This window comes from Vicia villosa, unplaced genomic scaffold, assembly GCF_029867415.1.
Source record: "Vicia villosa cultivar HV-30 ecotype Madison, WI unplaced genomic scaffold, Vvil1.0 ctg.001420F_1_1, whole genome shotgun sequence".
NCBI classification, from domain to species: domain Eukaryota; kingdom Viridiplantae; phylum Streptophyta; class Magnoliopsida; order Fabales; family Fabaceae; genus Vicia; species Vicia villosa.
The window spans coordinates 148081-170867 of record NW_026705612.1 but is presented as its reverse complement, the minus strand read 5'-3'; the positions used below and the strand labels follow the sequence as shown (position 1 = coordinate 170867).

The 22787-nt window shown below is 36.0% G+C and overlaps 2 protein-coding genes and 1 long non-coding RNA gene across 3 annotated transcripts; 1 reads left to right on the top strand and 2 right to left on the bottom strand.

Annotated features, from left to right (window-relative positions):
- Positions 1-11296: 11296 nt before the first annotated feature.
- Positions 11297-13021, bottom strand: LOC131635067 (1-aminocyclopropane-1-carboxylate oxidase homolog 1-like). The gene is made up of 3 exons (XM_058905667.1): positions 12305-13021; positions 11863-12184; positions 11297-11797 (listed from the first exon to the last, which is right to left on the bottom strand). The coding sequence occupies exons 1-3, from the start codon at positions 12847-12849 to the stop codon at positions 11543-11545; spliced, it is 1122 nt and encodes a 373-aa protein (XP_058761650.1). The 5' UTR covers positions 12850-13021; the 3' UTR covers positions 11297-11542.
- An 862-nt stretch (positions 13022-13883) lies between these two features.
- LOC131635084 (uncharacterized) lies at positions 13884-15238 on the top strand. The gene is made up of 5 exons (XR_009293711.1): positions 13884-13974; positions 14093-14146; positions 14261-14429; positions 14521-14551; positions 14661-15238. It is a non-coding gene; the product is annotated as an uncharacterized LOC131635084 (long non-coding RNA).
- Positions 15239-20317: 5079 nt separating this feature from the next.
- On the bottom strand, positions 20318-22377 carry LOC131635069 (11-oxo-beta-amyrin 30-oxidase-like). The gene is made up of 5 exons (XM_058905669.1): positions 22064-22377; positions 21768-21985; positions 21410-21651; positions 20944-21331; positions 20318-20858 (listed from the first exon to the last, which is right to left on the bottom strand). Exons 1-5 carry the CDS (start codon positions 22353-22355, stop codon positions 20433-20435), a joined length of 1566 nt encoding a protein of 521 aa, XP_058761652.1. The 5' UTR covers positions 22356-22377; the 3' UTR covers positions 20318-20432.
- Positions 22378-22787: the final 410 nt, after the last annotated feature.

Genomic DNA, 22787 nt, shown 5'->3' with positions numbered 1-22787 from the left:
ATCCCCGTGCGGAGATCCATAGACATTATTATTATTATTATTTTTAAACCAAATTAACAGTAAAAGCTTCAAAAAGTAACCACGAGAAATTTATAAATTATTCCTTTACGATAAATATATTGTTTTAACAATATTTAATCTATAATATTGAGTGTCATGACCACCAAAATTTAAAACTTAAAATAAACTTGAAATAATCATTTCGATCTCACTCTTTTACTAACAATGCATATATATTTTAAATTTGTGTATAAGATTAATTATATGAAATGACAAATAGACTTACATAATAATTTAAAATTATATATATAATAAATTAAGGATATTTGGCTATTTTATGCGGGGCGGGGATTCCACGGGGCGGGGGATATTTACGCCATCCCCGTCCCCGAAGTCCTTCGGGGAGACTTTGTTCCCCATCCCTGTCCCCGCAGGGGGAAAATTCCCCGTCTTTGGGGCCCCAAACGGGGAATCCCCACGGGGATCCCCGCTAACGGAGGAAAGTTGACATCCCTAGGTTATGGTAGGGTTAGGTTATATGATTGGTTGTTCTTATTTTGTGTGAAATTTGAGATTTTTGTGTGTATGTTGGATTTTGGATGTTTGAGGAGGATTGTATGATGAATTCCTTGATATTGATATAATTGTTGTTGATTGATGATGTATAAAGATTGGGTGAAGTTTGTGTCAAAATTTTGTAGAATAAAAAAAGTTTTTGATATTAAAAGAATGGTTTTTGGGGTTTTGAAAAAAAATTATCATAGCAGAAAAATTGCTGTTTTTTGGCTCTGCAATAGTGGGTAACCGGTTATCCAGTTATGGTAACCCGTTACCACGTTATATTTTGAATTTCCTGGCTACTGGTTCAGTGGGTAACCCGTTACCATAACAGGGTAACCGGTTACCACTGAAAGTGACAGTTTTTGAAAAACTTTGAAAAATCATATCTTTTGACTCGGGTGTCCGTTTGACGTGCCGTTTGGACCGTTGAAAAGCTAAAAATATTTTCTTTTACATGAATATAATTTTGGTATTTAAAAACTAATATTTTTCTGTTGGAGACTTATGTCTCGCGTGTTAGTGTTGTATGAAGTATGATGATTTTGTGATGATTGGCGACGAAGTTGCAGGAATGATGATTCTATAGATTGCACAATGTAATGCAATGTTGTTGTTGTTGTTGTCCTGAAATGGCAGAAAATATTGTTGAGGTCTTACGCTCTAGAATTGCATAAATTTGTTGTTGCATTATCAATGTCGCATGTATACATGGTTGAAGGCTTATGCCTTGTTGTTGGCCCGGATTGGCAAACTGTTGAAGGTTTATGCCCTATTGTTGAGGGCTCATGCCGTGTTTTTGCCCATTATCTGGCATTTGGAGAGGGCTTATGCCCTTTTGGTACCACATGCATATAACCGGTGGAGTCGGTCTTATTGCATTCATGATGTCGTTGATGAATAAGATGTGAATTATATGATTGTTGGGTGTGATTGTTGAATCTGTGACGTGTTTTGGCGTTGATGCATAAAGTATGAATATTATGATTATGTGAGTCATACTTTATCTAAACATTATCATATTTTCATTTATATTGTTATGATATCTCACCCCTTCTATTTGAATGTTGACTCCACGTGGGTAACGTGCAGGTATAGAGGATTAGTGCGCTTTTGGAGTAGCTTGGAAGATGTTAATCTTCCTGTTGCTTATGTCAAGTCGGGTTATGCTGTTACGTAACACCGGGGAGATGAACGCTTAGTTACTTTTGTTGCCTGCGATGATTGTTTGGAGTCTTATGAACTCCGTATTATTTGAATAAATATTGCTTATGCTGGGTGCAAATTATTTTGATAACATTATATGATTCTTTTCCGCTGCGAAGTAAAATTAGAAGTTGAGAATTATGAAGCTTTGTTTTGGTTCATCTGCATAATGTGTTATGTATCTATTTAAATAATTGAGCAAATTTAATATGTTTTGAGAAGTGTGACATCCTAATTGCATGTTTATTATTTGAAAATTTACTCTGATTTTATATTAATAAACGCCGGGGAAATTAGGGTGTTACAAAAAGACCTGAAAACGCTCACTTCGTATGACAAACATCTCTTGTTATTCCTCACGTACAACATCAGAGTTAATCTTCCTCTGAACATTTTCAACTTCTTGAAGGAAATGATAAATACTTCTCGGGAAGAAATGACTTTCCTCATACCTTATGGAAGAGTTCTTTCTGAACTTTTCTATAAGTTAGGGATAGTTAAGTGTAATGTTGAAGTTAAGTGGACCGAGAAGTTTGAATTTGTTGAGTAGTTTTCTTTGTTGTGTTGTTTTTTTATTATTATCAATGAAATATATATTTTTTCTATTATTGTCTATTCTTTTTTATTATTATGATAACAAAGTTTTTTTGCATTACTAATTAACAAAAAAAACATGACATCTGGAAAAGACGCCAAGTGATAAATCGTTGAAAAAAGTTTTAAATGAGACAACGGGGATTCGAAGCGAGGTTTCTTATAGCTATATTACCACGATTCTCAAGAAAACCGAGATAACAGGTTTACTAATTTTTTTATGGATAAAAAAGGCGCTAACTTATAGCTGTGTTACCTCAGTTTTTTATAACACCGACGTAACATGTTGTTTATCTTATTAAAAAAATAAAACATTGCGCTCCCAGGATATATCCTCTCAATTTTTAGCATGTTGGAGATGAAAGCTTCGTCATAAAAAATGTTATTTGTTTTAGTGACAAAAGGTAGCAGCGGAAGTATGAGGTACACATAAAAGATTAAAGTGTTGGATATTAAAGAAGGGGTTGAGATCAGATTACATGTTTCGAAAAAAATTAGGATTGGAAGGAGCTTGTAGCATAAATGACACCTTGAATAGGGAAAATCACTATATCAACTATTAGGAAGATTTTTCGGCCGTAGAGGGAGAGCAGAGCCAGGGTAGAAAAACCTCGAATACGATTGAGTACCAGAAAAAAATAGTAACCGCCTTAGAGATGACGGAGACTGAAGACCCCGAGCCAGGTTCTCTGCATACACTCATTTGAACACGTCAAGCAAGAAAATTTGATGAGAATGCACAAACACAGACTTCAAAGAAGCCAGGATCAAAAACCCCTATCCGATTAGATAGTCATCCAAGATTGATAAATTAAAAATACTGGCAATTTCACAAATTCATAACCACAACACTAATGAATGCATCCACCTGAAGGATGTGATGAATGACTAATCAAAAAACGACAACTCACCGAATATACCCATGAAGGGATTCGAAGAGATGATCAAGATCGAAAGTGTGAACACAAAAGGCGGGAGGAATCGCCAATGAAGAAACAATCCCCTCATTTGGTGAAGGCGTTCCCCAAGAAAACTATCAAGGCTATAAGTGGAGCTAATAAGAGGAAAGATAATAGTAGTGAGGAAGAGGAATATCAATAAAGAAAGCATCAGTATATCGCTTCTATTATTGGAGACCTTCCAAGGGGATTGTGAAGAGAAGAATCATTGCGTTATTGAAAATCAACAAGAAGGAAGAAACAACTCCTGAAGGGAAGCAGAAAAGATCTATCCTCGGATTCTGGGATAGTGCAAAGGTAGACGAAATCAAAAATGATATTTTTCCCTTGGTGATAACGACAACCACGAATAACTCTAATGTATCCAAAATCCTTATTGATGGGGGAATCTCGTGCGAATTATGTACACAAAGATTTTTGAAAAGCTTGGGGGTATATTGAGGTGATGGTTACCATAGGAAAAGGGATGGACAATAAGACGACCAACCTACAATTCCTAGAAATTCCATGCGGAAGTTTTTACAACTGCATCTTGGAGAGATGCTTCTCGATAATGGTGGATGCGGTGGCCTCGATAGTCCACCTCAAATTGAAATATCATAATGTTCATGACGAGTCGGTGACTATATGCGCAGACTTGTTTGGAGGACGACGAATTCATAAATCTTTACATCGTGGCCAGAAAGGGAAAGACAAAGAGAAGGCGATGAAAATCAATATGGTCTCCCTCACCAAGCAAGTATAGAAATGGAGATCGAACCCTAAAAGAGAGGACCAGGGCCCCCGACTGGTAAGAGGTGAGTAATTTAACTTGACAGACGTACTTGCTAAAAATAGTACAATGATGGTAGCTTTATGTTTATTTGTAGGGATGTCTGTAGTGTTTAAAGTATTTTGACAGTGTTTAGGGCTAGCCCATGGAGAGTGGTAAAAAGCTCTGTGCGTGACTTTCTAGAAAAAATTATAGATCCCTCCAATGAGGTATATATAAAGACTTTTTGAATTTAGGCTATAGAGACAAAAAGTGACTTATCCTAACTCCACGACCTAGAAATGTGACTTAAAAGAGACTTGGTCTCCCTAGAATAATTAGAGAAACCATTTTTCACACGGACTCTCTCCTTAATTAGTTACTAAGCTGCCCATATTTATTGAATAAGTGAAGATTACTTCGGGTGTTCCAAACCCAATAGGACGTCCTATCACAAAATTTGGGAAGCCTATTCCAAACCAAATAAGACGTCCCATCACAAAATTCGTGCGGCCTTATGCCCCGATATGGGGCGGCCTATGTCTTAACTAATTTCTATATTACTAAATCTTACTAACTAATTTCTATTTTATATATCAAACACTCATGATATAAATGCACGTGCTAACTTTTTTGGATTCTACTATAAATCAATGCAATCTTGATATGGTTTGTATGGAAGATTCCATTATAGCCTTGGACTATTATATCATTTGCAGTAGCAACACGATTAGTTTAAATTTAGTGTAATTAATGTGTACTATATTTTATACATTACAATTATTCCATCCATTCTTAAAACATATGTGTTGTTTTTCGAATTAGAAAATATTGGCACAAAGAAAATTATCGGAACGAGTCACGTACTAGGTCGCTTTCTTTAAGACGTTTCACCGTACTGCCAGTAATAATGCAAAGCAGTTCGAAATACGATGACGTCTCCAAGATAAAACAGCCCGTTCAGACAATTCGACAATCACTTGCACTATGATGTGTCGTTCGAATTACACCTTCAGATGGTTTAAAAACCAGTCGTAGTATCTGGAATAAATTCCAGTCGAAAATCAGAAAAGAAAATATAGATGAAGCAGAGTAGAGAGAGGAGAAAGAATTCGGTTGTGAATTCTGGAGTAGTGAACAAATGAACGAAAGGAATGTATTTATAGCCAAAAAGGATCCAACCGAGTGGACCAAAACGTGGGCGAAAATATAGCGGAGAGTTGAACCGGCCCAGTCAATATAGCCGTTATTTACTTGGTCAGCAAGCTTGGAGGACAAGTAACCTAGTCAAAATCTAGGTTAAGACTTGGTCTAAGGACACGTCACCAATTCGTATTAATTAATATTAAATATTAATTAATATCTTATTTAATAGTATTTAATTTTTACCGAATTAATTAATTATTCAATGATAATTAATTTCTATTAATTCGGGTTCCAAAAAATTAATTCATGTAGACCGAGCCGAACCGAACCGAGCCGAGCCGGACGGACGGCTGCGGCGGCGCGTGCGCGTGTGTGTGTCTTCTTGTCACATTGGTGTGTCCTCACTCCTTTATAAAATTGTAGGTGCCCTTGGGCCCAACAACAATTGTTCAAGTTGGAATATATATACACTACTAATATTTGTGTTCCCTCCAATGTGGGACTTAAAATGAACCTTTTCAAATTCATCTCCATATTAGCTCTTACTTGTGTTCATTTATTGCTCATTTAATGTCAATAAATCTTTCCAACTCTTCCTCCAAGTTATCATCATTCCAAGTATTCCAACAATCCCCCACTTGAATTTAAAAGGTGATTTTAGAAGTACGTTAAACGTTTCTAAGATTGTGCATAAGCAAAGGTGTCTACGACTTGAACCTTTGCGTAGCAAGTAAGATTCCGATTCAACAAGAGTGACAATATTGTCTTGAACTCTATCTCAGACATCAGACCCGCACACAACCTTTTCTTAAGGTGTATTCTTAATAGCCCGTGCTTTTAATGGCCCTGCACGTGTATCCCGGTTTAGTGGAGGCTCTAGGAATTCTGCCTCGAAATTCCATAGGAATCGGCCTCAGTTCCACAATCACATAGGTGAGTCTACCAAGAGTACTCCTATAGCCTAGGTACTCCCTCATAAAGAGTATAGATCTCATTAAGAGTTTCTATTATCTCATCCTCTTATTACTTCAGGATTCATGCTTCTCATATTTACTCTAGCATGATCTCTACATATTGCTCACAACTTGTTATTACCCATTGAACCTATTTCTTGGGATCTCCAGTCATTTAGGTCGGGTTACCATCATGAGCAACTCAGTTATGTATAGGCATTAGTCCCATCTTCTTGGATGTATTGTGGACTTTCTCTCTAGCTAATCCTTTCGTCAAAGGATCTGTTAAGTTTTCTTCAGTGCGTACATAATCCACTCTTACAGCTCCTTTAGAGATACAGTCTCTAACAGTGTTGTGCTTTCTTCTAATTTGACGTCTTTTACCATTACAATAACGGTTCTCGATTTTTGCAATAGCCGCGGTACTATCGCAGTGGATCAACACAGCTGGCATAGGTTTTTCCCGCAAGGGAATCTCAGATAGCAAGCATCTTAACCAACTTGCTTCTTCACTAGCTGTGGCTAGTGCTATCATCTCAGACTCCATGGTAGACTGAGCCAGGATGGTCTGTTTCTTTGATTTCCAAGATACAGCTCCCCCAGCTATACTAAATATATAGCCACTAGTAGCTTTAGAATCATCTGATAGGGTGTTCCAATCCGCATCACTGTACCCTTCTAGTACAGTAGGAAATTTCTTATAATGTAGGCCGAGATCCAAGGTCCTTTTAAGGTACCTCATGACTCTCTCAATAGCTTTCCAGTGCTCATTGCTCGGCCTACTCGTAAACCTGCACAACAATCCAACGACATATGCAATGTCAGGTCTAGTACAATCAGTGGCATATCTAAGACTGCCAATGATGCTCGCATATTCAGATTGTCTGACACTTTCTCCAGTGTTCTTAAACAGTTTCACACTTGGATCATATGGAGTGCATGCTGGCTTACAATCAAAGTATTTATATTTCTTTAAGATCTTCTCCACATAGTGAGATTGATCCAAAGGAATTCCTTGTTCGGATTTTGTGATCTTGATACCAAGAATCACACTCGCTTCTCCGAGATCTTTCATATCAAAATTGTTGCACAATAATGATTTCATAGCATTAACGGCATGAATGTTTGATCCAAATATGAGCAGATCGTCTACATATAGACATATGATAGTGCATATGCGATTCTCAGATTTATAATAAACACATTTGTCACTTTCATTCACTTTGTATCCATTCGATATCATTAAGTTATCAAACTTTTCATGCCATTGCTTAGGAGATTGTTTTAGTCCATACAGAGACTTATCTAACTTACAGACCTTGTTTTATTGTCCATGGTTCACAAAACCTTCAGGTTGTTCCATATAGATTTCTTCTTCTAAGTCACCGTTTAGAAAAGCTGTTTTTACATCCATTTGGTGTACTATCAGATTATAAATAGCAGCGATTGATATAAGTACCCTAATGGATGTAATTCTAGTGACTGGAGAGTAAGTATCAAAGAAATCTACATTTTCTCTTTGTCTAAAACCCTTGGCTACAAGACGAGCCTTGTATTTATCAATTGTTTCATCAGGCTTTAGTTTCTTTTTCAAAACCCATTTACAACCAATTGGTTTGCATCCAGGAGGCAAGTTTACTAAGTGCCAGGTCTTGTTAGACTCAAGAGAATCTATCTCATCATTAATAGCCTCCTGCCATAAGTCTGCATCTAGCGATGACAGAGCTTCTTTAAGATTTATTGGATCTTCTTCTACATTATAAGCCGCATAGTCAAGCCCATAATCTTTAGAGACTCTTACTCGTTTACTTCGTCGAAGTTATGTTTCTACCTTGTCGTTGCTTTATGTGCTTCTTATTACAGGAATGTGACTCGATTGAGTGCCCCCACTATTTCTTGATTTGAAGGGAAATTTGTCTTCATAGAAATCAACACCATTTGATTCTATGATCACTTTTGCATTTAGGTCATAAAACCTATATGCCTTACTGTTTGCTGCATACCCAATGGATACACATTCATATGCTCTACTAGCGAGTTTAACTCGTTTCGGATCCGGAATTCTGACATAGGCCAGACAGCCCCAAGTTCTCAAATAAGACAAGTTTGGTTGTCTTTTCTTTAATATCTCATAAGGTGAGATCTTAATTTTTGACTTGGGTATTCTATTCAGGACATAGCAAACAGTCAATAAAATTTCCCCCCACTAGTGAGGTGCAGCACCAGAATTCATCATAATTGCAACAACAAGTTCAGTAAAAGTTCTATTCTTTCTCTCTGCTTTACCATTCATTTCAGGAGAGTATGGAGCAGTCGTTTCATGTACAATTCCATGTTTAATATAAAATTCATTGAATAACCCAGAATCGTATTCAGTTCCCCTATCACTACGAAGTCTCTTAATCTTCTTACTAAATTGATTCTCAATTTCAGTCACATACATCTTAAACATGTCAAGCGCTTCACTTTTATTTTTCATTAAGTATACATAAGTATAATCAGAGCAATCGTCAATAAAAGTGATAAAATAACGTTTACTATTTCTAGTTAAGGTTCCATCTAGTTCACATATATCAGAGTGTATAAGATCTAGGGTATTAGATTCTTTAATTATTGATTTATGCGAAGTCTTAGTTATTTTAGCTTGACTACAATATTCACATTTATTAGAATCATTCACATTTAATTTTGGAATTAATCCTAAGTCGCTTGCATTTGAAATAACTCGCTTATTAACGTGACAAAGTCTAGCATGCCAAATATTAAAATCACACAAATAGTAAACAGAAGGAGAAACTTTATTAAAATCAACATTCAACTTAAACATGCCATCAGCGGCGTACCCTTTCCCAACAAAAATACCATTCTTAGTGATGGTGTACAAATCTGCCCCTATAGTTTGACTAAACCCTGCCTTATTTAAAAGAAAACCAGAAACAAGATTCTTCCTAATTTCAGGAACGTGCATGACGTCCTTCAAGATCAAAGTCTTTCCTGACGTGAATTTCAGCTCAACGTCTCCAATTCCAGCAACATTAGTGGTGTGAGCATCCCCCAACAAGACTTTCTTATCTTCAGCAATAGTGTATGTCTTGAACATAGCACGATCATAGCAAACATGGCGAGAGGCACCAGTGTCTATCCACCAGCCATCACTTCCACCAACCATGTTGATTTCAGTGATCATAGCAACAAATGGCTCATTAGTCATGTTAATTTGAGCATTTGATCCAACAACAGGTTTAGGCCTGCTCTTACATTTCTTTGCCATATGACCCGTTTTTCCACAATTGTAGCAAGTGAAAACCGGAGCGTCATTTCTCTAAGGTGGTGGTTGCTGTCTAGCAAATGGAGCAGATGGGGCCCTAGAGGGATTCCCATTCTTAATCCGGTTCACAGAATTGCGGTTCTGATTCTTTAATGGTTTGCCAGTAGGCTTCAGAACTGCACCGAATCTCTTTTTGTTGTTTGAAACAACTAAGACTTCATCTTTCTGATCTTGTCTTCGAGCTTCCTCTTCAATTCGGAGGCGAGTAATCAGACTCTCGATTGAAAATTCTTTTGTTTTGTGTCGAAGGACATTTTTGAAATCTTTCCAACCGGGGGGAAGCTTGTCAATTATTACAGCAATTTGAAATTGTTCATTGAGGGGCATACCTTCAGTAATGATTTCATGAGCAATTTTCTGAAGCTCGTGGCTTTGAGCTTCCATAGACTTTTCATCCACCATCTTGTAGTTCAAGTAGCGGCTGACAACATATTTCTTCGCACCAGCTTCTTCAGTGTCATACTTCTTTTGGAGAGCTTCCGAAACCTGTTTAGCAGTGTTGTGATTACTGTAGTAGTCATACAGGTCATCAGCAAGACTGTTCAGAATATGATGTTTGCATAGGTAATCATTTTCTTGCCATAGGGCAATTTCTTTTCGGAGCTGTAAGTTATCTGCTGCGGCTTTTTCTTTTGCAGCAGAGTCTCCATCAGATGTTTTGGAAACTCTGTCCTTTTTGGAGGTTCCGTCTGATTCAGCAGTTGACTTACCATTAGTTATTTCGATTGATCCAGAAGGAACAATAGGGATATTCTCAGTCAGAACATGGGCAACCTTTTTCAGAGTTAAGAAAAACTTCATCTTTGATTGCCAACGTTTGAAATTAGATCCCTCAAACTTGAATGGTTTGTCATTCACAGAAGCGGACGCATTAGTACCGATAATTTCCTCAGTAGCCATGGCAGTTACAAAAACGTCTTAAAATTGTTGTTTTTCGAATTAGAAAATATTGGCGCAAAGAAAATTATCGGGACGAGTCGCGTACTAGGTCGCTTTCTTTAAGACGTTTCACCGTACTGCCAGTAATAATGCAAAGCAGTTCGAAATACGATGACGTCTCCAGGATAAAACAGCCCGTTCAGACAATTCGACAATCACTTGCACTATGATGTGTCGTTCGAATTACACCTTCAGATGGTTTAAAAACCAGTCGTAGTATCTGGAATAAATTCCAGTCGAAAATCAGAAAAGAAAATATACATGAAGCAGAGTAGAGAGAGGAGAAAGAATTCGGTTGTGAATTCTGGAGTAGTGAACAAATGAACGAAAGGAATGTATTTATAGCCAAAAAGGATCCAACCGAGTGGACCAAAACGTGGGCGCAAGCTTGGAGGACAAGTAACCTAGTCAAAATCTAGGTTAAGACTTGGTCTAAGGACACGTCACCAATTCGTATTAATTAATATTAAATATTAATTAATTTCTTATTTAATAGTATTTAATTTTTACCGAATTAAGTAGACCGAGCCGAGCCGAGCCGAGCGGGCGGCGCGCGCGTGTGTCTTCTTGGCACATTGGTGTGTCCTCACTCCTTTATAAAATTGTAGGTGCCCTTGGTCCCAACAACAATTGTTCAAGTTGGAATATATATACACTACTAATATTTGTGTTCCCTCCAATGTGAGACTTAAAATGAACCTTTTCAAATTCATCTCCATATTAGCTCTTACTTGTGTTCATTTATTGCTCATTTAATGTCAATAAATCTTTCCAACTCTTCCCCCAAGTTATCATCATTCCAAGTATTCCAACAATATGACTATAAAAGAAAAAATTGTCCATTTTTATAAGATCATTTTTAAAGTTTCAACTACATTAATTATTTCTTATGTACACTTTAGAACTCTTAATTACTGCTTAATCAACTTAGTTTACAACTCAATGTTGTTTGAAATTGAAAGTAAGGTAATACATGAAAACCAAAATATCACACTTATAAATCCAAGATGGAAGAGTTCACAAACAAGACATGTTGCATCTTTCACTTTCACACATTTCAACCAAATTTTCATTCCTATCAGCTAATTATTCATTGAATACTTCAAGTTTACAGCCTGAAGTGATCTAGTGCAGAATTACCATCTAGCCCTTTCCCATAGTAGTGAGAGACAAAATCCTTCACTGATGTTTCCTTGTAAATTGGAGGATTCTCTGGTGTAAGCAACTCACTTATAGGTCCATATACTTTCAAATTCTCAGGAGAAAGATGCTGCCTGATAAAGCATGCTACTGATACTCTTGGTCCAATTTTTTGCGCCAAAACTCGGTGTTTAACGCTCAGAAACTTATCGTTTGTGATTAGCTGCAAAACAAAAGTGTTCAGACATTGATGTCACTGAGGTTAACATACTAGTAGAAATAACTTACCTGGAATAAGTCACCGAGGTTAACGACTAAAGCACCGGTAATCGGTGTAACATCAACCCAGTGATTTTCATGGAAAACTTGGAGGCCGCCAAGTTGATCTTGAAGAAGAACAGTGAGGAAGCTACTGTCTGAATGAGCACTTAAGCCAAAAGTGAGTTCAGGCTCAAGGCAAGGAGGGTAATAATGAGACATTAGAAAAATTCCTTCTGCACAATCTATATCCTTTAGGTAACTGGAATTGAGGCCTAATGCTTCAGAAAGCAATTCAAACAGAATCATCCCAACTTTCTTAACATACTCAGAATATTTAACTGTTATATCTCTGCAAGAAATTAAGCTCATAATGGCTTAGTTTCAACCTTCAAATTCCAATCAATACCAAACAATCCAAACAGTCATAACAGATTTAAAAAAGGAACAAGATGAAAGATGATGAATATACCTGCAAACTGTAGGTAGTTTCTGAGGATCAACATGTTGAGGGCCCATAACAGAAAAAAGAGTATCCCTCCAATTAACAGCTGGAGTAACATACAAATCAAAATTAGTGTTATAATAAACTCTTTTGGTAACATCACGAGAATAAAACTCTTTCTTGATTTCAGTATCTTGTTCATGAAATCTAACCACCCCATCAAGCATGTCATCCAAAACAGTGGTTGGAATTCCATGATTGACTATTTGAAAGAACCCCCAATTCTCACTTGCATACTTTACATTCTGAACTATCTCAAGACGTGAACTTGAACTTGTAGGGTTTGTAAAGAGAGGACCGAAGTCAATGAGTGGAATACTGAGATTGTTGGAACTGGAAGTGGTTTCTTCATGAATCTTATCTTGAATGAATATTTTAGGGAGCTTGGATAAACCAGCATCTACAAGTCCCTTTACACCGGCTTTTGATTCATCAAGAGCCTTCAATTCTCTTTGTCTATCATAAGCATATTCATGGTCTTCTTTGATTTTTTCTAGATTTGTGTCCACCATGTTTTTGTTCTTTAACACAGCAGCTTAGCAGATAAGATATTTGTCTCTAGCCTTCTTGAAAAATAAGTTCACTCTCACATCTTACATAAGTAAAGAAATGTTAATGTAAGAGTAAAAACTAATTTATCACCACTTCAACTCTATAGACTTAATACAAAACTAGAAAATAACTTGACTGAAACTTTATTAGATCATGTGTCGTTCTCATTTTACCTTTATCTATAAGCAATTGAACTTGTGGACTATATTAATCCTTCCTCACTAAAGCTTGCTATGCATATGGCACCTGCAATGTATGTCTATCTCCAAGGTTGTTTAAAAAATACTATGAATTGAACCGTATCGCCGAACTAAACTGTACTGAAATTAAAATAACCGAACCGTTATGTTTGGTTAGAGAACCAAATCATATTGTACAAACAGTTTTACAACCGAGCCTAAACTGTAACTGAACTGAACCAGAACTATAGCCGAACCGAAACTGAAAATGACTAATACAAAAAATAAGTTTTAATTTTTAAAAATAAAAAATAAAAAATAATGGTTCGGTTCTTTGATAAACGGTTCGGTAATATTCGAAATTTTGAAATGATATACCAAATCAATTATTATTGTTCGGTTCGGTTCTAAGTAAATTAAAACGGTTCGTTTCAATTCGAATACATCTACCATATAAGAAAATTTATGTATCTGGATAAGACCCTACTACCCCTTTGGCATTCTGTTCCACGTTACCACATTTTGGGAAAAATTGGTCTTTCCATGCTCTAATGCAACAATTGAATTACTACTTCACATCTAACTCACTCCTTCTCACACACACCCTACTATTTCCCTCTATTCCCAACTAAATCACGTTTCTTGGTTGATCCTTCATAGGACTGCTTTCTGCAAACTTTGCACAGGATCCGATGTGTCCCATTGGTACAGACGTATTGGTTTTAAAACCTAACTCTTCTTCTTTATTTTCCTCTTCCACTTCGTTCATCTTTTTGTTCTCCATTTCTTCTCATTAACAAGACTATTTTTTCCAGATCCAACGCTTTCATGGATAGACCATTTTCCGGTGAAAAGTGTGGAAGTCACGATGATGGAATGCCGAAAAGCTGAACAGCAGAAGATGATGTAAAGTTTGGATTTTTCTTGAAGATGAATTGTTATAGTATTGTTTTTCTTGATGCTTTTTTACCTTCTCCATTGTCCATTCTCATTAACAAGACTCTTTTTTTTTTCATTTCTGAAGCTTCTATAGCTTAGGTTTTCAGGAGATCTCGGTCGCAAGTGCTTTGTCAGTATGGTATGTTTCAAGTTCCAAACAGTCTTTTTTTTGTTCTATGATATCCATTGTTAGAGTGTTGTGTTATGAATATTTTCTATAAGTTAAATTTACCCGACTATTATAAAATCACAGGTATAATATGGTGGAAGAAAATTTTGTCAGTGAGAAGGTGTTCTCTTTTTGGCTCAACGGGAATCCTAATGCATAAAAGGTCGGTGACTTAATTTTTGGTGATGTTGACCCTAACCATTTCAAACGAAAACAAACATACGTTCCGGTTACTAAAAAAGGTTACTAGCAGGTTAGATAAAAATCCGTTCGATCAAGAATTCCTATCAAATTATTTCTTTGAAATAAACTTTACTCACAAGTTTTTCTTTTCTGATTGAAAGGGAGATTTTCTCATTGGAGGCTCATCATCAGGTGGGACTTCATTGTTTAGAATGTTCATATTCTAATCCATGTTTTATTTGTTGTAAACGCATTGATTCCAAAATATGTGATTCTGAAAAATACCGAACGTTGTTTTTAGGCGTTTAAGAAGGTGCCTGTTATGCTATTGTGGACTCGGGAACATCTTTGCTTGCCATTCCAACTGTATGTTTTTCTATATTCTATATTTTTTAAAAACTTTTGCTTGGAGACATTCGTTTATAATTTCTTTCGACCAATAATCAATTCCAGCCTGTTGTGGCTGAAATCAACCACATTATTAAAGTTGAAGGTGTTCTGAGTGTAAAATGTAATACATTATTGGTTGATCTCTATTTGATCAACCTTGGTTATAATTTTGTTATGGTTTTTGTTTTTTATAATAAAAGTTTACTCGTGCTGAAACAAGATAAGGATGTAGAGATGATTACTGTTGAAGGGCAGAACGAGTGACTTTGGAAGCTGTCACCATTTAGTGCGTCAGAGGCGGGGAGTTTGATTTGTTCTTGGAGGAATTGGTCTGTAGATGGGAATCTACGATTCACTTGAAGGAGATTTGATAAAAATTTAAAACACAAACTCATCCCAAATGAGTTTGAGGTGGAATGAATTTTTTAATATAAATAATCCATTTTTTAATGATACTTTTATCCACAGCTTGGCTATAATGGTAAAAATGAGGGACATTCTATCTCATAATAAATTGTAGAGCTATGCTATCTATACACTAGTTTCCTACACCAAATGGATTTACAACATATGTATTCAACTAATTTGGTGTTGCACAACTACCAATGTGGACTAAAAAATTATTAAAAAAATGATTAGTATATATTTTTTGAATAAAATACGGTGTAGGTGTATAACTTAGTGTACCAATAGCATTTCTGATTGAGGGGTATAATAATATTTATATTAAGTATAGTTATTGTTAGAAGGGTAATAATAGAACTTATATTATTAGTATGGTTATTGGGCTTTTAGTAGTGTGGGCTTTTAGGTTATTATTATCCATTAAGAGTGTTATATAATGTAGTCTCATAGAGACATTTGGAATCAATGAAAATCAAAGTTATCTTTTAATTCTATTTTCTTAGTTTGTTTACTTATTTCTCTTAGTTTTTGTCAGCCTTGTTAGGGTTAGCTTTTAGCTTCCTAACAATTGGTGCTTTCATCATTGAATCTCAATCCTTCCATGGCATACTCACATCCCTCATCTTTCACTACATTTCCCCCTTATCATCCTAACACCACCACTGTCACTTCCTCATTCCCCTCTTATCCATGGGAAAATCATCCATATTATTCCTCTAACATACTTTTCACTACCCCATCACAAGATTTCTCTTATAACCATGGATACACACCACATCAACAACCACCATTCACCTTGCCTCCCACAACAATACCACTTACAACATCTCCTTCATACACATCATATACACCTTCACACAACCCATACATTTCATACCAACAACAACCCCAAAACTCCAACTCACAACCGACCTTTCACCAACAGATAGAAACTCTCAAACAATATTTGATTGAAACTCATGAGTTATCAAACAAATATAGAGAAGAGTTGAAAGAACAAATCCAAAATCTTTCAGATTCATTAAAAAAGACACAAGAAAAACTCAAAGAAAAATATATGTTTAAGAGATATGCAGAAAAGTTGAAAGCAAAAGAAGAAAAAGGGACAAAAAAATATAACTCCGGCGATTTTTTGGACTCCGGCGATAACTCCGGCAATAGCTCCGATGAAAACTTCGACATCAATTCCGATGTCCCTTTCGGTGTCATCTCTTCCAACAAAACCAGATCTGCAGCCACAACCATCAAATCTGCTACTGGAATCACTAGATCCGCAACTGAAACCACCACTCCTAAAACCAACAGATTTGTTGCCTCTGGGCTCACTTCCAGTGTCATCTTCTCTGATGTTAATACAAGAGACGTTGAAACAACAATTTCTGCTGTTCACAAGCTCCTTTTTACAACCACCAGATTTGCAATGGCCACCAAAAAATTAACAGGTATTGAACGACCACCGGCGGAACCACCGCCAATTTTAGACTGCTTCCATAATTGTAGTTATTATTTAGTATTATTTAAAAGAAACATTGAAACAGAGAGGTGTGGAAGAAAAAGCAAGAAGAAAAAGAGAGAAAAATTGTAAGGAAGCAAGGAAAAAAAAAAGTTACGTGCGAGAGAGAAAAAAAAGTGAGAGAGAAAAAAAAAGTAACTTGAGTGAAAAAACAAGTGTGTTGTCAAAAATTGTTTCTGCCAAATTTCAAAAGATACCACATGATCTCTCATTGTGCTTCACTCACATCCCTCATGCTAGCTGTCGACAACTTATGTGAGATGAGAGGTTGGATGGAATAGTATTATAATTGCTTTGTGTTGAAAAAAAAAGTTGGATATTTTAGTTGGGAACAACACAATAGATCAAGGGTATTACCATTAAACCACCCATCACTCCAATTCACAAAAAAGTAATTACTTGTCAAAAAGAAAATTCACTCTCTCACGTACAGCTGTCTCCATCACGTAAATTCCAAAACGGACCGGTCATTACGTGAATTCAAAATGACAAGCTGACCACTTTTGAAAAAAAAAATTAATTTAAAACTTTTGATAATTTTATTTCACAACCTTGAGGACAAGGTTGGTTTTGAAGGGTTAAGTAGTGATAGAGAGTAGAATTATATTATTTAAGTTAGTTTATTAGTAATTTTATTATATTTTAGTTGGACTTTTCAATTATCATTTAGGTGGGCTTTTAATGTTTAGGTCTTTTGTTAGATTATCCATTAGTCACATTATATAATGTAGTGTCTTTGACACATTTGAGATATCAAAGAAATGAAATGAAGTTTAATTTTCTTAGTTAGTTTTATTTGTCTCTTTTATTTTACAGCTTTTCTTTAATTTGTTAGGGTTTAGATTTAGCTTCCTAACAATTGGTGCTTTCATTCTTGCACTCAATCTCTCCCATGGAGTATTCCAACTTCACACCCTTATTTCATCAATGGAGCATTCCTCCAACATATCCCACAAACCCATCTCTTACACCAACTATCAATCCCTCTTTTCCATCTTACCCATGGGAAATTTTTACACCTTGTTACACCCATGTTGCATCTTCATCACCTAATTTGTATTTAAATCGTGGATATTCACCACATTTGCATAACCCTATCTACCACCAAAAAATGCCCAATCCTGTCAATACTTCTTACCAGGACTACACCCACCATTCATACACTCCAGTTCCAGTCAATAATCCTCGTCCGTATCACACCCACCATTCACCCACTCCAATTCCAGAACAAAATCAACCATTCACTCAACAACAAACTCAAACTTATCCAAATGATTTTCAAGAACTTTTTCAAAAGTTACATCTAGCAGAAGAAAAATATAAGAATGAAAAGAGAGCTATTGACGAGAAATATCAAGCCTCTTTTCGATCTGTCAAGCAAAGATCTCAAATAATTTCTCAAAACTGCAAAGAAAATCAAAAAATTATTGTTGGCGATGCACAAAAAAAAACGAGTTGCTGAGGAAGAAACTGAGAGCACAATCATCACATCAGAAAAGAAATTGTTTCAGACAACACTTTTGGCGTCTTCTCCGTCAACACTTCCGGTGACGTTGCTGACTCCGACGACAACCCAGGTGTCTTCTCCGGCGACATTCTCGACTCCGGCCACAGTCCTGACGTCTCCGATATCTCCTATGTCACTTCTGACGACAACTCCCATGGCTTCTCTAGCAAAACTATCAGATTTGAAACAGCCTCCGACGACATCTCCGACATTGTTACCAGATCCGCCACCATTCGGTCAAACAAAAGATGAATCCTTGAAGTCTAAAGTGGTATCTTCTTTCCTTGACAACTCTTTAAACAATACACCCGTTATTGTTGCGGAAAAACCAGGAAAAAAATCAGCAAAATTTTTGGTTCAGCCAAATATGTCTTCATCAGCAAAACAACCAAAAAAGAAAGGTTCATGTTTATCGTTGATTTCGTTCTTTCCATTGCTACCGAAACCATTGGAACAAATAGAAGCATTATATATGTTCTACAAAAAACAAACTAAGAAACTCAATATGTATGATGGAGAGACAGATTCCCCACCGGAGCCACCACCAACAACGATCTCTAATCAAACTCTAGTACTGTTGCCACCCTTGAAGCCACCATTAAAAACTCATGACATAATCCTCAATCCATTCCTTGAGTTGTTGCGAAAACCCCCCAATTTCAGTTTGGGAGCCACACCTACGCCATTTTTGAAATGGGCATATCTACACTCTTCGGCAACCACACCCTTATTGTCCGGACAGCTTCCGCCATTGAAACCGACAACCTCACCCGTATTGGAACCTTTGATAAAATATGTAATGATATGGGTTGAAAAGGAATGGATTTGGATCTATTGGAATGAGGGATCACTTGAGACAGGTAATATTGAAGAAGATTGGGAAAATAGTTGGGAGAAGGTTTTTGATGAAGCTATTACAGATACAATTGTGGATGCTAGAAAGAAAATTCACTCTATGAAATTAGATGTGGATAGTCATGCTAATAACAATTCAGTCTCTCACCAAAATACTAATTCGCCAGATTCACACTGGTCATTGGATGACACGTTAGTGGGGCTAGATGACTTTGGAGCGTTGGATTTTCAACAACTCTTTTTCAAATCATCATTGAGAGACACATGTCCTCCTATTTTACTTTCAAAATTTGAGTTCACTCTCCAAAATCTGAAAAACACGTCCTCACTAGTCATTCCATCATCTTCTTTTTCTGAAAAATCACATTATTCCCTATCTTTTAATGGACCCCATATTTTCATTGAAAAGGACAAGACTCTGTCATCCAACACATGGCCTACTCCACACATAAAAATTAAGTTTCAAGGTTGTACAACCTTTGGGTCACGTCACCATCACTTTTCCACTTTTCTTCCAACAATTTTCCATGCAATCCTCACCCATCAATTTAATATCAATAACTCCACCAAAGTTCATTCCAATTTTTCCTCTCTCATCACAAACCAAACAGAATTCCTTCACAATCAAAATCGGATTCCTCTTAGTACCATCCAACATATGAAATTAATGACTTTATACCATATATTTTGAAGAGAAAAAAAAACTTATATTTAGTGTTATTTTAGAACCTTGAGGACAAGGTTCAAGTGAACCCGGCGGCAATGATAGAGGGGTATAATAATATTTATATTAAGTATAGTTATTGTTAGAAGGGTAATAATAGAACTTATACTATTAGTATGGTTATTGGGCTTTTAGTAGTGCGGACTTTTAGGTTATTATTATCCATTAAGAATGTTATATAATGTAGTCTCATAGAGACATTTGAAATCAATGAAAATCAAAGTTATCTTTTAATTCTATTTTCTTAGTTTGTTTACTTATTTCTCTTTTTGTAAGCCTTGTTAGGGTTAGCTTTTAGCTTCCTAACAATTTCACTAAATTGTATATATGTCAGAAAAATAAAACTGAATTTCTAATGATACGTAGAGTAATTATCAAATGCGTCGAGAACTATGCAAGAGTAAACAAAAGTGATGTAGAAAAAGATGCATGCAACACAGCAAGATCAAGTTGGTGCACTCAATTCTCAGGAACACAAAGGAACAATAAATGAAAAGAAGGTGGAAATCAAGTTTATGTACTCAAAAGGACCACCTAAGGAACTGACTGATAAATGTACCGAACTTCAACAAGAGTAGAGGCATTATTACATACTGATTAAAGTATCATGAGTGCTAAACATTATAGAAAGACAAAACAAACAGAAATATAGATAAATAACAACAAAAAGCAACGGCCTTTACAATTTATGCAAAATAATGGTTGCCCCAAGTTTTGGCTGCAAAGTAAGCACAGTAGTAGGAGCATGCACATAAGTAGGAGAAAGCTCAAATGAAAAATTCTGCAGTAGCAATGATATCACTATCTTTGCTTCTAATAACGAAAAGTTTTGTCCAATACAAGTTCTCGGACCCCATCCAAAAGGGAAATAACAAACTCGACCTTTTGTTGCCTTTGCAATTCCTTCAGCAAACCTTTCAGGTTTGAACTCCTTCGAATCATCACCCCATGTATCATGATCTTGGTGAATCAAAAGTATTGGTAACGAAACTTGTGTTCCTTTAGATAGGAAAAGGTTTCCAAGTTTCAAATCCTTTTGAATAGCTCTGTTGAAGTAAACTGCAGGCGGGTATAACCTTAGTACCTCGTACAAAATCATCGTTACCTATGGAAACAATAAATTATCAGTTAGTTACAAAAAAGTTAGAATGAAAAGATTTATAACCATCATGTGATGAAGTGATACATACAATTTTAAGTTGACTTAACCCTCCAAAGTTAGGCTTTCGGTTTCCAAAAACTTGCAAAACTTCCTCTCTTGCACGCGCCTGCCATTCGGGATACCTGCCTAATAACACCATTGTCCAAACCAGCAAAACTGAAGTGGTTTCTTGTCCTGCATGGTAAAAAAGCTTGCATTCATCTATCACTTCTTCAGTGGTCATTCCAATACTCTTACTGTTTCCATGTTCTTGATTTTCTGCCTGATTTGATTGCAAAAGTATGCCTAACAAATCATCATTGGCGGTTTCACCATTCTTCAAAGATTTTACTCGTTTTTCAATGATTCCCGCAAGTGAAACACTTATATCTCTATCAATTTCCTTCATTCTTCTCTTGGTAGTTGTTGGTAGAAGCCTAGAAAGCACATATATAGCGATGTTAATTGCGAGAAAATACACTTGATTAATATTCTAACTCGGATTGTAGTCTTACCACCATAATGGATTGTTTGCGTATCGCGTTGTCATCAAAAGAAACCCCTGCCTCTTCAGAAGTTCAAATATTTTTGTACCTTCATCATAGCTGCTTCCGAATGCTGTTCTAGAAATTACATCACGCGTCAAATTCTGAAGGAAAGGCCAAACATCAATCTCACATGTTCCATCTGATGACAACAATTCCTTCCATTTGCTTATCATTTCTTCGCAACTGTGAGAAAATGCAGGCAGCATACCCTATAGTATGCAATAAATCATATGATCATAACATGAAAAATCAGAAATTCAATTTACAAAATATCATTATAAGAAAAAAAAAAACTCAAATCCCACAATGAAAAAGATAGGCCTACTTTTAATTTTTCGATGTGGAATGCAGGATTGATAATCTTTCGATGTTTAGCCCATTTGTCACCCTCATGTTGTATAAGACCATTGCTCAAATACTTGGCAAGTGGAGATAACTTTGGTTTGGGGAAGTCCTCAATGATGTTAAAGACTTGCTTAATTTGCTCAGGGTCTGTGATGACAACCTTTGGTGTTGTACCTTCCCATAAAAATGAATTCTTTCCTACATAATATCGTTTACTTATCAGCAACTGGTAAAACAAAAGGCTTCAACATAGAAAGAAAGAAAGAGTATGTATACCATATTTGTGAACAGTTTGATGAACAAGTGAGAAGATAGAAGGTGCAGGTTCTTTGAAAAGACCAATGGATTTAGATTTAGCTTCATGTTGCATCTTCATCATATAATTTTGCTTTGAGTTGTCAAAGAGTGAGAGGTTATAAGGGTCACCATGAAGACCTTGAGATATGAGAAGTTGTTCAAACTTCTTTGGCTTAAACCACAATTTGTTGAGAAGATACCATGGAATCACAGCAAGTGTAACTGAAAGAAAAACCATCATCATCGTTGTTGATGGGGAAAACAACTCCATTTTTTTTTGGTTTTGTGATTGATTAGATTAATTGAGTATTTTAAAGGGGATGGAGTCCCACGCTACATGCGAGGCAGAATATTTTAAACAACAGTTGCTTATTTTGGACAGATCACTGTAATAGTGGGGTCATTCGACCTTTAGAAAAATATAAAAAAATATCTTTAAATGCATTAGTTTTGTTGACTTTAGTTTGGATTTTTTTAAGAAATTAATTCAAGTGTCTTCAAATATTCTTAGTTAACTTTTTTTTTTTTTTTGGAATCCGTTGAAAGAGCAAAGCGAATAATTATGAAGTTGGAATTTTAGGAAACAAGTTAATTAGAGTTTCATTGGTCAGTTACAATTTGTTAAAACAATTTTGTACTTGATTTGATGAGCTATATGTTGGAATAAGTTTGGTTCTGCATCTATAATTTTTAAGTTTTGATG